Below are 13,510 nucleotides of genomic sequence, written 5' to 3'. Positions count from 1 at the left end.
AATCATAAGTTACCTCATTGATAAGGTACTTTGTGAACGTAGCTTAGTTGGGTTTTTAGGTATGGAAGAAGTTGATGATTGACCTTTATAATGTTTAATAGTTGGCGGCGGCGGAGGTGCCTTAAGGCTTTCTCTTGAAGGCGCTTTACGTGTAATCTCGGAATATCTCATTTGAGATCTCGCCTGAGCTTGTTGAGCCTGCAAGTAGTTACTTGACCGACGACTATTTGCACTACCTGGTGATATGCCCCCGTAATCAGATTTAGCGGCTCTGCTGTTTCCTTTGAGATAATAATCATCATCATTGAGATCAAAACCAGCTTCTGATCCTCCATACTGTGAGTGTTCTTCATCCCATTGCTGTCCTGCAAGGTATGCAGCGTGTTGAGCTACGTAAGCTTGGAATGATTGCTTTGCATTCATCATAGCCTGGAAATGCATTTGAGCAGCCACCATAGCTTGTTGGTTGAGATCACCGTTGCTAGAGCTAGGTGCAGATGGTGGAGGTGTTGGAAGATTGTTCGCTGGTGGTGGTGCGAATGGATATGCGCCAGGCATACCCACAGGAGGCATTGGCGGCATTGGTGGCATTCCAGGCATACCTGGAGTACTATATGGGTTGAAATATCCAAATCCACCTGGTGCACTCTGCAGAGACATCGCGGGTGATGGCGGTGGCCGTAGAGTTGATTGCCTTGATTGTGGAGAGTAACTCGCGTGTGATTGCCTCTGATAATTAGGTGAAAGTTGTGAATTATGCTGCAAAATGTTAAACAAAAGCGGATGTCTTAGGTCGAAAACACACCTTTATCGAACGAGAATCGCGGTTCGCGCTAACGGGTGGTGGTGGTTTACGATAGTTGAGCTTATGTGAACTTCCTTGTAATTTGAGCGACGGTGTGCTTTTATTAGGTTTGCTTGCTATCGAGTTCACTAAGCTGACTTGACTTTTCGAGCGTAACTGTGAGAGTGGAAGTGTATCGTCGCTCTCGTCGCTATCATTATCCTGTATCGTAGTAGCGGCTTGGCGTATCGTGCTTCTCGATTGTCTGATCCTCTGCTTGAATTTTTCAAATTCGTCGTTATCGCGGACGTTGTCATCAGAATCATCATCCGAGGTGTGCCAATTGGATAAATCCTGGTTGGGCTTCGGCGCCGGCTTCCTGCGTGTTTTAAATAACGGCTGGGGCTGGTTTTGATTCCCCAGCAACTCGTTGCTCGACCGCCTCTTGAATTCCTTGACAGACATTTTGGCTGATGAATCAGAGGAATCGACTTGGAGAGGTGACGGCTGGCTTATTTTATCTTTAAAACTCGTCACGCTCTCACTGTACTCAGATTCCTGCCCTAGTTTTTTACTCTTATCCCTTTTGAACAGCTTCCTAAATCCCAACCTCATAATAGTACATAAAGAAGCGCAACATTAAAAAAATATAAAAAGTTTTATCACTCAAGGTCTTGTAATTCCATGCTGTTCATATTTGTTAGCTTACTTTGCATTATCCACGCTTATCATGTCACCCACGCGTAATGCCAATCGAGGTGCTCGACTTTTTCGGCAACATTTAGCTTCTTTCCGCATTCCTTACAGTTATATACATCTCCGGCTACGTCCTCTTCACTGCTATCAATTTCGATAGTCTCTTTCTTTGCTTTTGGTTTCTCTTGTCCCTGTCTAGGTTTCGTCAGGAACGCTGTGAGCCCTGTCTGAGGTGTTCCTTTCGACTTTTTCTTCTTCACCGCTTTTTCTGTTTTGTCTGCTTTGGTAGAATCCGTTGAATGCTGTCGTTTTAGCTTGCCGTCATTGCCGTTTTTAGTCATCTGACCGAGAAATCCCTCAATTCCCCGCTGTCCCTACAACTTATTAGCTATAGATAGAGCTTATATCAGGACTCACTGCTTCCACCGTTGCTAACCCTGAAAATGACAACGCGAGTTTGTTGACGTCATAGCCTAATTTATGTTCATCAGGCATTTCTTTCGTGTCGCAGCGTACAAACTCTTTGAGGAGTTTCTCTGCATGCTTTTGTATTAATTCAGGGCCAAATGAGTTGTTATACGGGAATGCACCCTGATGTGATCGTGATGACTGATAAACCTGATTCATAGATAACACGATACTCTTCGGCCACATAGTCTTCTTGCCTTCTTCACCTCTCACCTCTTTCAGCCGTTGGGATAATTCGCTTGACAGGATTTTCAACCAATGTCGCACTTCGCCCACCGTGTTGATTGGCGGCCTTAACGACTTTGATGCTAACATTGACTTCGTGATAACACGTTCCTTTACTTCATCTGAGTTTATACCGCGGATCGTGTTATATATCCATATACTCTCTTCACCAAATTGGCGCTGCATCTCTCCCAGAGGTACTTTCCAGAGATCTGAAACGGTAGCTGCATCGTAATGTGCTGCAAGCGCCTCTCCAAATTTCCCACCAAGACTTCTGATTTTCTGGAAGCTCATAGGTCCCAAAAAGCTATCGACAGCATCTCTTCGGAGAACAGTCTGGTCGTCTGGTTTCTTATAAGCCGAACAAAGCTTTGCCAGTATCTTGTTATGTGATATACCTGCCGAACATGTATAGCCTATCTTCTCAAACATTATTTTACGCGCTTCAGCAACAAGTTGAGCACCGACTTGGATAGCGACATCCTCCCAGGTAGTTTGCATTTCTTCATCAGCAATGATCTCCCCATCTGAACCCTTCTCGCTTGATGTTGGTATCACGTTGCCGACATCTGCGAATGAAATGATAGGTGGTTCCGGTAAGACGTCATCGAGCGTCTTATCTGGAGGGAGTTGCTTCAGGAATGGATACCTAGGGTGGTTAGAGGGGGATCCTAAGAACAGCTACACGTACCTCTCTAGTATTTTATTCCTAACCAACTCTGTCAAATCAATGTATTGTTCGTCGATTGAAGCCTTTTCGATCTCGCATCCGACAAATATTTCCTGCATACATTTCAGCACTTTTGCACCCTCTCTACGATAAGGTTCAAGCGACACCTGTAATTTATTAGTGTGCGATTTATATCTATCGTGCACTCACTTTGTGGCTGTCTGGGCTGGGCTTTTCATTCCAGTAACCAGGTTCTTCTACCCCCTCCTTGTATGTAGCTACATGAACAGGTACAAGATTCGGGCATTTCTTCTTTGCCTTTGTCTGATTAGCCGATGACATAACTCCAGCATAGCGAGACAAACCTCGAAAATATTCTCATGACGCGTAATACCATATGCTCTGGCTGGGTAGGATATAGCAATCAATCCTGACCATTGTTGCACGACTATCGGTGCATCTAGCGGTAAGTTTAATCTCTTTCTTTCAAACTGGAAGTAACTGTGAGTGACTAGTCCATGTATCGTGCGTATAGCAGACCTGAGCATATGCTAAAGCTTCTTAGATATCTCTGGATCTTATATAGATACACTCACCAGCATCTAAATCTGCGTGACAAATCACTCTAAGAGGATTTCTAAGTATATCGCTAGTAAAAGAGACTACGCGTGCAAATATCAAGCCTACCGTGCATCGCTGGGCTGGCTCGTCAATAGATGCTTATATGACATTTCAAAGACGCGTTCTAAGAAGCTTGTTCTCCAACAATCATGTCGACGCGTGACAAATTGAAGGAATTACGCGAAGCAAGAAATGCAGGTGGGAGATCTAAACAATTTAAAGTCCGTACTTTATTTTATCTCTCAACGTCCACCATAATATCTAACTATCTCTCAGTTTGAAGAAGATGTCGATATATACGATGAAGTCGACGATGACGGCTACAAATCCGTATACAACAACAGAATGAACAGACCAGATTTCATCGAAGATGACGATGGTTCGGGATACATCGACAATGGAATGGAAGATGACTGGGGTGCATCTGATACGCGATATGACAGCGAGGAGGACACCAAGAAGCGCAAGAAGAAGAGTAATGCCAAGGTTAGGCAAAAGGAGAGTCTTGGTGCATACTTTGCGCGCTCACAATCTAAGCCTACACCTCAACCATCGATGAACGCTTACAGGAAAGTAGTATCAGAAGACAAAGCCGATAGTTTCATGCAGGATCTGTTATCTGGTTTAGACTCCGATACTAAATCAAGTGCGAGTCTCAAGCAACCACCGCGTCGTGAAGCGCTTCCAAAATCAACTGTGTTCAATCAGTACAGACCCGATGATAGTGACGTGAATTTCAGTTCTCAGTCTAATCAACAACTCAGCTCAGACCCTCCATACTCCTCTGATATGGACAGCTACCGCTCATCTACAAAGACTGGTCAGTTGCGGAGAAAGTTCACGGACAACGCCAACTTGACTGCTTCACCAACAAAGAAAGCACGTAACCAGCCACCATCATCTGATGATTTCGATTTCGAACCTTTCGAAGAAGATATTAAACCTCCAGTTAACAGAATTCCAAATAGTTGGGCAAAGAGAGACGTAAAGAAAGAGCCTAGTCCATCACCAATAATGAAACCCACTGAACCTGCTAAAATGGAAGTTGACATCGAGGAGAAGAGCGCTGCTGCACCTAAAGCTTGGATGTCAGTTTTGGAAAATATGGCTCCATCTCCACCACCTTCACCTAAAGCAGATGAGGAATTTAAGAGAGAAGGTTCGGTCACTGATAGTCCACTGTATGATGACGATGGCTGTGTCCGTTTCTACTGGTTAGATTACATGGAAGATCACGGTCGTGTCGTGTTGTTTGGAAAAGCTTACGATACAGAAGCCAAAAAATGGCAATCAACTAGCGTAACAATCGAAGGTATCCAGCGTAACTTATTTGTCGTGCCGCGTCAATTTAAGCTTGACGATGATGAAAATGAAACTGGTGAAATTGTCGAGAAGACTGATGTATTCACCGAAATGGAATCTATACGCAAAGCATCTAAAATCAAGTCATGGGCTGCAAAGTTCGTCAAGCGTAGTTATGCATTCGAAGAAAAAGACGTTCCTCGTGAAGAAACTGATTGGTTAAAGGTTCTTTACGGTTTTAATGAGCCTGCTATGCCACTTGGTATGACTGGTAAGACCTTCTCTCACGTATTTGGTACGCAGACTTCTCCATTTGAATTATTTGTTGTCAAAAGACGTATAATGGGACCCTGCTGGCTCAAGTTAGAAGATGCTTATGTTACTCAGAAAGGAACTACATGGTGTAAACACCAATTCACAGTCACTGATCCGAAGACAGTACAATTTTTCAATGATTCAGATGCTGATGCACCAAAAGAACCACCACCATTGACTATCATGAGTCTTTCAACTAGAAGTATCGTGAACCATCAATTAAATTGCCGAGAATTGGTAGCAGCAACAGCTAGAGTATGGGCTGATGTCAATATCGAAGATCCAACACCACCTGAACAACAAGCATCTTCATCTATCACGCTCGTCAGGCCTTTGGGTATGTATCCACCCGGATTTGAGATGAAAGCCCGTCAACAACGTCCAAAGATTGAACCAATGAGGAATGAAAAAGCCGTACTCAGCAATATCTTGGCATCCGTTCAAAGACACGATCCTGATGTCTTAGTTGGACATGACCTCCTCGGCGAAAGTTTAGAAATATTGCTCAACAGAATGAATGAAATGAAAATACCAAATTGGTCTAAAATGGGAAGAGTTAGGAGAGACAAGTGGCTCAAAGCCAAGTTTGATCGTAATAAGAAGATCACAACTGGTAGATTGCTCTGTGATTTAAGCTCAGATCAAGGAAAGGTGTGTCAGATTTGATATCGATTGTAATGTCTAACAATAAGTCAGAGCATGATATCCTCAACAACATGGTCTATGACAGAGATGGTTAATACACATCTTGGAACCCAACGCGAGGACATTGATCCAGATGACACAGCAGCTTACTTCGACTCATATGCTACATCTCCAGATCGTCTCATCCACTTTGTGAAGCATTGTGAAGTTGATGCTGTTTTCAATATGGCTTTAGCTGCCAAGGTTCAGATTTTACCATTGACAAGACAATTGACTAATCTTGCTGGTAATAGCTGGGGCAGAACACTCACTGGTGGTAGATCCGAAAGAAACGAGTTCATTTTGTTACACGAGTTCCATCGTCAGAAAATGATCTGTCCTGACAAGTTGTCAAGGTTCGACAAGAAGGCTGCACAACTGGAAGCAGCTGCTGAGAACGGTGATGATGAGGCGACTACCAAAAAGAAAGGTGGCCGTAAAGATAAATTCAAAGGTGGTTTGGTCTTCGAACCAAAGAAAGGTCTCTGGGATAAGTATATCCTTGTTATGGATTTCAACTCGCTTTATCCATCTATTATACAAGAATACAATATCGATTTCACGACAGTCGAGAGACCAGAAGACGACGACAATGGTGAGGAAAAGATACCTGAAATACCCGCGCCTGGATCAGGTCAAGGTGTTCTTCCTAAGCTTATTGCTACCCTCGTCAACCGTCGTAAACAAGTCAAGAACTTGATGAAAGATAAAAATGCGACACCAGCGAAACTAATGCAGGTATGTCCATCTTTGGATAACCATCGTTTATACTAAAGCCAATCACAGTTAGATATCCGTCAGATGGCCCTGAAGCTCACAGCCAACTCTATGTATGGTTGTCTTGGTTTCGAAGGCTCGCGTTTCTATGCACGTCCATTGGCAGCCTTGACTACATTCAAGGGTCGTGAGATTCTTACCCATACCCGTGAACTAGCAGAATCCATGCAACTTGATGTGAGTGATTATTGTCTGTCATAACATAACTAATAAATGTTCAAGGTTGTTTATGGTGACACAGATTCCGTCTTTATCAACTCAAATGCATACTCATATGATGATGCTCTCAAAGTAGCAAACGAATTCAAAAAGCATGTCAACGATAGATACAAGTTATTAGAAATAGATCTCGATGGTGTCTTCAAGAGATTGCTCCTTCTCCAAAAGAAAAAATATGCAGCAATAAAGATGGCTGAAGGCAAGGAGTCTACGGAGATCAAAGGTTTGGATATGAAGCGTAGAGAATACTCCCAACTGTCCAAGAACGTCTCTCAATACGTTCTCGACCAGATCCTCAGCGGAGATTCAACAGAAGTCGTTGTAGAACATATACACGATTATCTTACTGAAATGGGCGAAAGTATACGTAATGGTAAGGTACCACTGGATGACTACATTATCAATAAGCGTCTTGGTAAAGACCCAGAACAATATCCAGATTCAAAGTCCCAACCGCATGTACAAGTCGCGATGCGCATGAAGTCTAAAGGAGGAACGGCGAAGAGTGGAGATGTTATCAGTTACGTTTTCTGTGCAAGTCCCGATGGCGTGGCTTCTAAGACAGGTAAAGCAGAGAATGCATACCACCCGGAAGATTTGAGACGCAAGGATAGTAATTTATCGCTTGACTACGAGTATTATATTACTTCACAGGTCCTGCCACCAATAGAGAGACTTTGCGACAATATTGAAGGTACCGACCGGTCAAGGTTAGCTGAATGCTTGGGTATGTGGAATTATATTCTTATTTGTTAATCCTAATACAACCACAGGTCTCGACCCTGCTCGTTTCCAGAACCACTCAGCTGGTAATTCCAATGACAAAGAATTCCAAACATTAGAATCACAAATGTCAGATAAAGAGAGATTTAGAAATGCTGAAAAATTCTCTATAAGATGCCCAGGTTGTACTGAGCATACCGAATTCGGCAGTATGCTTGATAGCGTGCGTTATTTCTTTAAGGTCTTCATTATACTGACTAGTGAACAGACGAATAGCGTGCAAACTCGTGGTATTGTTTGTCAATCCTGCTCAAACATACTTCCACCTGGTAGTGTCAACATCCAGCTCGAAATGCAATTGAGACAATTTATCGCCAAGTACTACGATGCTAACTTGGTTTGCAACGATCAATCATGCGGAAATAAAACACGTATGATGAGCGTTTACGGTAAACGCTGTCTCATGTCAAACTGCCTCGGAGTTATGAAGCATGAGGTGAGTTGTTGTCTTCTCAAAGTTACCGGATCTAACATATCTGCAGTATGATGATCAGATGTTGTACAACCAAATGCTGTATTTTGCAAGATTATTTGATGTAGAAAGGATCCTAAAGCAGTCTAATTCTAGTAGTAATTATGGTAAGGATTCTAGAACACATTTGTATATATTTGCTAACAACTCCTAGCTGAGATTCAAGTCCTCTGCGAAAAGAATAAACCTCTTCTTCAAGTTCTCCACAACACAGTCTCCAAATTCCTCGAACGCAACGCCAGATCTGTCGTATCACTTACTGATATCTTCTCATTCATGAATCTCCAAGGACGCAGATGGAAAGTAGCCACTTGAGTTTTAGGTAATACCAAAATATAATGTATATTAATATTAAGACTTTATTATAAACTGCATATCATCGATCAAACTCCTTTAGCAGCTTCTTTTGCTACTTTGCACATCTCGCAGTCGAATACAACAAAATCTTTCTGTTCTAAAGATGTAATGTTAGACGAGATAAGTGATAGAGGAAATGACGTACCGCGTGGTGCAACAAAAATTGCGATGAATTCAGCTGGTTCCGTTTCGGAAGCATTGCCTGATTCAACGTGGAGTGCTCCCGGTAATTCTGACCAGCTTTCATTGGTTTTGTGGATTTTGAGAGGATCAGGTTCAGCTGCACCTGGTTGATGTACAACACTGCGGATGCTACCTTGAAGTACAGTTCCTACTACAAATGCCATACCGTGGTGATGTTTTGGTGTTGATGCACCACCTTCGTAGCCTACTTTGAGTCCCACAATGACTTTAGTAGAGTCTTCAGGGAGGGGATAGCTGAAGAGATTAGTGAATGTATGACCAGGAATGGACATTTTGAATGGTGATAAGTAAACCCCTGGTATTCTTAAGTAGTCGATCCCCAATGAGTCGACTATTGCATCACCGAGATTGAGACCGAGACCGAGTTTTTTTTCAATTCTAGCAATAGGAATCCATTCAGGGATACTGTTTGTAGCTTTTATGATAATAGGACGATATGTCCAATCAAACTTCCATTCTAGTGTAAATGGAAGCTTTTGTCAGCTCCCGCCAAGGTCTTGTCATTCTTGGTTCGCGTCTAATTCAAAATAAGACAATTTCTTTTACTCTTACTATCATTTTCAATTGCAAATTTTCCTAAATTGACTAGACAGTGGAAAGTCCGCGCATTTCGCTGCAATACTATTTAAATAGACGAATATAGAGTAAATTCGAAATGCATCCCCGTTGTACTGGTATGATAATATGCCCCATTACGGTTAATATTCCACTATCACATGACTTAAAGAACGGTATTATTTGAGACAACTTTATCCGTATTTGGAAATTCAGAAGACACACAATATGTGATAATATCGCGGAATCATGTTAATATGCGTAAATTCCTTTGTCTTTTATTCCTATATTCTCGCTATAACTTAACTTCGTGGGTCAATCCACCTGTCACCGGTCTTTTTTTTTTAATTAAGCTCATGTGTGAGCCTATGTTCCTAAAGAACATGTATCTATTTATAATACTGCAGATTCCTGTAATAGGATCTCTCTCACTTGTCGATTAAAGAAATGAAAAAACAGACAGCTTTCACTGAAAAAGTAGATCAAATTCCCCAACAGCAGCAACAATCGGATAGTTACGACTATGAATCTCAATCGCAGCGTACATCCACAGATGTCAGCTCAAAGAAACGTCGCTGGTCATTTTCATCATCCTCCATCAGATCCGCTGGAGAGAGAGATAATGACCCAGACGTTGTCAGCAACCGCAAGTTAGTGTGGAAAATGGATATGGCTATTATGCCTTTAGCGTGAGTTCAAAATAAAACTCATGGGTATACTCTCATACATTCTTAGTGTATTACTCTATCTAATGGCATATCTAGACAGAGGTTTGTTGGGACTCCCCACTATTACTAAACTGATACATATCGTATAGGTAATCTCGGAAATGCGAAAAATTTTCCAGGATTCGAGGAAACTGTATTAGATGGCGAAGAAGACAAGTATTCGTTACTTAGTTCAATATTCTACATTTCATATCTTGTTATGCAAGTTCCTCTGACCTTGCTTGCCAAATTCATGAAGCGGCCAGATATCATGATCGGTTTTGTAGCCATAGTTTGGGGTATTTCCAGCACACTTCAAGCTACAGAATACAACTACGCGGGTGCTCTCGCTTGTAGATTCTTTTTGGGTTTTTCTGAGGCAGGTTTCGGTCCATTGATGCCATTCTACTTCAGTTTGTTTTATGTCAAAAATGAGATGGGTTTTAGGACAACAGTTTTCATTGCAGCAGCACCAATTGCTGGTGCTTTCAGTGGTATTATAGCGTATGGTATAGAACATATTCATTCATACATTGCCAGTTGGCGTATACTCTTCTTGGTAGAAGGATTACCATCTATAGTTTTGGGTATTTTGGTCATCCTTATTCTCCCATCTCGTATAGAAAACACAAAATGGTTTAATGAAGAAGAGAGAGCTAAAGCTTTGGCTCGCAAAAACACTGAAATGACCCAAGAAAAAATCGGTTACGTGAACTGGCGACATGTCCTTTCTGGCTTTACTGATTTCAGAACATACCTAAACTGCGCTATATATATGGCCATCAATATTGCTTTGAGTTCCATCAGGTGTGTTTTATATAGCAGATTGGAGATTCTCTAAACATTATCATAGCAATTTCCTTCCGCAAATTTTAACTGATCTGGGCTACCACGGTGCTGATGCTCAGTTGTATTCAGTTCCACCATACGTTTGCGCAGGTGGCTGGATGGTAAGTCTCACAGTTGTCATAAACGCTCTATTATTCACGTCTTGCAGATTATCCTTTCGATTTTCTCCGATAGATACGAAATGAGAGGACCGTTCATTAGTGTAAACTTGCTTATTTCAGGTGTAGGCTACGCAATGTTACTCGGTTTGCCAACAGTTGGTGAAAACGCCTTAAAAGCCAGATATGGTGGTATTTTCTTAGCTGTTATGGGTACATACACAGCCATCCCATTGACACTCTCTTGGAGCGCCGCAAATGCAGGTAGTGAATCCAAGAAGGCCGTAGCAATTGCTATGTTAAACACGATAGGTCACACTTTGAGTGTCTTGGGTGGATATATATATCCTGATAGTGAAGGCCCGGCATACACCAGGGGATACGCAATTTGTATGGCTTTTGCATTCTGGGGTTCATTCTTGGCCGCAACGCACACTTTCATTTTGTGGCAAATCAACAAGAAGAGGGACAAGAAAGAGGGTGTTGTTGAACACACACCAGATACTTTCGCAGATGCAGACAAGGCAGTAGGTGGATTTTTCTATAGCACCAAATCTGCTAACTTATCTTGCAGGTCGGATTTAGGTATATGCTTTAAATTGTAAAATTATGTACTTATAGTGAACGATTTGAATAATCTTTGTAAACAACGGAGACCGTGCTTTGTAAATACACTATAGGTCTAGATCACGTAATTGGCGTCCCTTGTCAAACTCAATAACCGGTTCTCTTGGCTCGCAATTTTTTGTGATTGTCAGATCTAATATTTATTCAGCAGGAATGCATATTAGATGGCCTGAATGTATTCCGTAGTAAATCCGTCGGTAGGTGGAGGTATCTAGTAATTAAAATCCTTCTAGAGTATATCCGAAACGAATCCGGTAATAGCTCGGTCATCGAGAGTTAACATCGAGACCGATACCGAGATTCAAAGTTTATAAAAAGCTACTTTCATTAGACTATCCATCATAAATCATTCCTCGGAAAATCATTTCTCAATGAAAGAAGACGACAATCTCACACTAAGGAATGCATCGGAAGTAGATATAGAGAAGAAAGCGGATGTAAATTTAACTGAAGAGGACAAATTCCTAGTTGAATTCAAAGAGAATGACCCTCACAATCCAAAGAATTGGTCAGTCAGTCGGAAGTGGTACACAACTGTACTCACTTCTGTATTCATTTTGAGTAGTACAATTGCATCCTCGCTGCCATCCACAATTATTGCCAATATGATGATCGAGTTTCAGACTACACAGACTATTGCTATCTGTACAATTACTGTCTTCCTTCTTGGTTATGGTGAGTGTGATATTTTACGTCAAAGCCGTACTAACATGTGTTCAAGTTTTCGGACCTTTGTTCTTTGGACCAGGTTCAGAAGTGTTTGGTCGTAAACCCGTGTTCGTGGTTACGCTATTCGTATATGCGATCTTCAACATTGGATGTGCACTTTCGCCAAATATTACCGGATTGCTACTCTGCCGACTTTTCAGCGGTATAGGAGCCAGTTCACCACTCACTAACAGTGGTGGTGTGCTAACTGATATATGGGAGATGGATCAGATAGCAATACCGATGGCTTTATTCTCGTAAGATATGATGACATTCTGAAAATATTCACTAATACGCTTCTCAGCATAACACCATTCATGGGACCAGTTATCGGACCAATTATTGGTAATTTCATGATTATCAATGTAGATTGGGAGTATATTTACTGGTTGTTACTCGCTTTCGGCGGTGTTTGCTGGTTACTCACAATATTCACATTGAAAGAATCATATGCACCAATTATTCTCCAAAATCGCGCTCAGAAGCTGAGAAAGGAAACAGGAGACGATAGATATTACACTAAATATGAAAAAGTTAAACCACCAATGAAGGAGTTAATAAAAGTTTCACTTACGAGACCACTTCTCTTCTTATTCACTGAACCAATCGTCATATTCTCCTCAATTTACGTTTCCATCGTCTATGCAATTCTTTACCTCTCATTTGAGATTGTTCCATACGTTTTTAGAGGTGTCTATGAAATGAAGCAACAGATTGCTGGGTTAATGTTCATCCCAATCGCTATTGGAATGTTTATTAACCTTGCGATTAGTATTATATTGCAAACTTTAGCTAAAAGAAGTCAAAGAAAGCCTACATCAGAAGATAGACTCGTCCCTGCGATATACCTTGGTGGACCATGTTTGGTTATCTCGCTATTTTGGCTCGGATTCACCAGCAAGCCAGAAGTTCCTTGGCAATCACCAGCTGCATCACTTATATTATTCGGTATTGCTATCGTCTGTATTTTCACTAGCTTTTTAAGTTATCTTGCAGACGTATACTCAACTTACTCAGCTAGCGCACTCGCATCTAACACAATCGCAAGAAGTATTTTAGGTGCTGTATGCCCATTATTCGTACAACAGATGTTCGACGCTATGGGTATCGACTATGCCTGTATGCTTCTTGGTATAATCTCATTCGTCCTTCTCGGAGTACCAATTTGGTTTAAAATTAAAGCAAGTAGTCTTAGAGCTAGGTCGAACTATGCTCGTAAGGATTAGACAAGACGGGTTGTCTTGCACATTTCTCTTTCTTAATATTTAACGGAGTGGACATTCTATAGATAAGTTAAGCACATTAATTCATTGTATTTTAATTATTATGCATCATGTTTTACATAATTCGCAACAAACCTCTATGTGTAATTGAAAAAATGCAAATAAA

General features: G+C 41.5%; 6 protein-coding genes across 6 annotated transcripts; 3 read left to right on the top strand and 3 right to left on the bottom strand.

The window, feature by feature from the left end:
- Positions 1 to 14: 14 nt before the first annotated feature.
- On the bottom strand, positions 15 to 1,399 carry WALSEDRAFT_61919 (hypothetical protein; the record flags this gene model as incomplete). The annotated part of the gene is made up of 3 exons (XM_006955854.1): positions 15 to 28; positions 84 to 759; positions 806 to 1,399. 3 exons carry the CDS (start codon positions 1,397 to 1,399, stop codon positions 15 to 17), a joined length of 1,284 nt encoding a protein of 427 aa, XP_006955916.1.
- Positions 1,391 to 3,574, bottom strand: WALSEDRAFT_66948 (DNA/RNA polymerase; the record flags this gene model as incomplete). Its single annotated transcript, XM_006955853.1, has 9 exons — positions 1,391 to 1,471; positions 1,526 to 1,854; positions 1,898 to 2,822; positions 2,865 to 3,010; positions 3,054 to 3,161; positions 3,209 to 3,334; positions 3,384 to 3,394; positions 3,440 to 3,480; positions 3,531 to 3,574. 9 exons carry the CDS (start codon positions 3,572 to 3,574, stop codon positions 1,447 to 1,449), a joined length of 1,755 nt encoding a protein of 584 aa, XP_006955915.1. The 3' UTR covers positions 1,391 to 1,446.
- Positions 3,575 to 3,673: 99 nt separating this feature from the next.
- Positions 3,674 to 9,427, top strand: WALSEDRAFT_59081 (hypothetical protein). Its single transcript, XM_006955852.1, has 10 exons — positions 3,674 to 3,685; positions 3,741 to 5,732; positions 5,778 to 6,503; positions 6,552 to 6,719; positions 6,765 to 7,488; positions 7,535 to 7,707; positions 7,753 to 7,980; positions 8,027 to 8,123; positions 8,171 to 8,470; positions 8,519 to 9,427. The coding sequence occupies exons 2-9, from the start codon at positions 3,810 to 3,812 to the stop codon at positions 8,329 to 8,331; spliced, it is 4,200 nt and encodes a 1,399-aa protein (XP_006955914.1). The 5' UTR covers positions 3,674 to 3,685; positions 3,741 to 3,809; the 3' UTR covers positions 8,332 to 8,470; positions 8,519 to 9,427.
- Positions 8,026 to 9,427, bottom strand: WALSEDRAFT_66946 (hypothetical protein). Its single transcript, XM_006955851.1, has 2 exons — positions 8,519 to 9,427; positions 8,026 to 8,470 (listed from the first exon to the last, which is right to left on the bottom strand). Exons 1-2 carry the CDS (start codon positions 8,847 to 8,849, stop codon positions 8,400 to 8,402), a joined length of 402 nt encoding a protein of 133 aa, XP_006955913.1. The 5' UTR covers positions 8,850 to 9,427; the 3' UTR covers positions 8,026 to 8,399.
- A 368-nt stretch (positions 9,428 to 9,795) lies between these two features.
- WALSEDRAFT_49757 (MFS general substrate transporter) lies at positions 9,796 to 11,384 on the top strand (the record flags this gene model as incomplete). Its single annotated transcript, XM_006955850.1, has 6 exons — positions 9,796 to 9,821; positions 9,868 to 9,943; positions 9,988 to 10,646; positions 10,693 to 10,789; positions 10,837 to 11,313; positions 11,361 to 11,384. The coding sequence occupies 6 exons, from the start codon at positions 9,796 to 9,798 to the stop codon at positions 11,382 to 11,384; spliced, it is 1,359 nt and encodes a 452-aa protein (XP_006955912.1).
- Positions 11,385 to 11,453: 69 nt separating this feature from the next.
- On the top strand, positions 11,454 to 13,475 carry WALSEDRAFT_59080 (MFS general substrate transporter). The gene is made up of 3 exons (XM_006955849.1): positions 11,454 to 12,088; positions 12,135 to 12,378; positions 12,426 to 13,475. The coding sequence occupies exons 1-3, from the start codon at positions 11,785 to 11,787 to the stop codon at positions 13,345 to 13,347; spliced, it is 1,470 nt and encodes a 489-aa protein (XP_006955911.1). The 5' UTR covers positions 11,454 to 11,784; the 3' UTR covers positions 13,348 to 13,475.
- The last annotated feature ends 35 nt before the right edge of the window (positions 13,476 to 13,510 follow it).

Source organism: Wallemia mellicola (genome assembly GCF_000263375.1).
Source record: "Wallemia mellicola CBS 633.66 unplaced genomic scaffold WALSEscaffold_1, whole genome shotgun sequence".
In the NCBI taxonomy this organism is placed as follows: domain Eukaryota; kingdom Fungi; phylum Basidiomycota; class Wallemiomycetes; order Wallemiales; family Wallemiaceae; genus Wallemia; species Wallemia mellicola.
The sequence above is the reverse complement of the archived record's forward strand: the minus strand, read 5'-3'. Positions and strand labels throughout refer to the sequence as shown.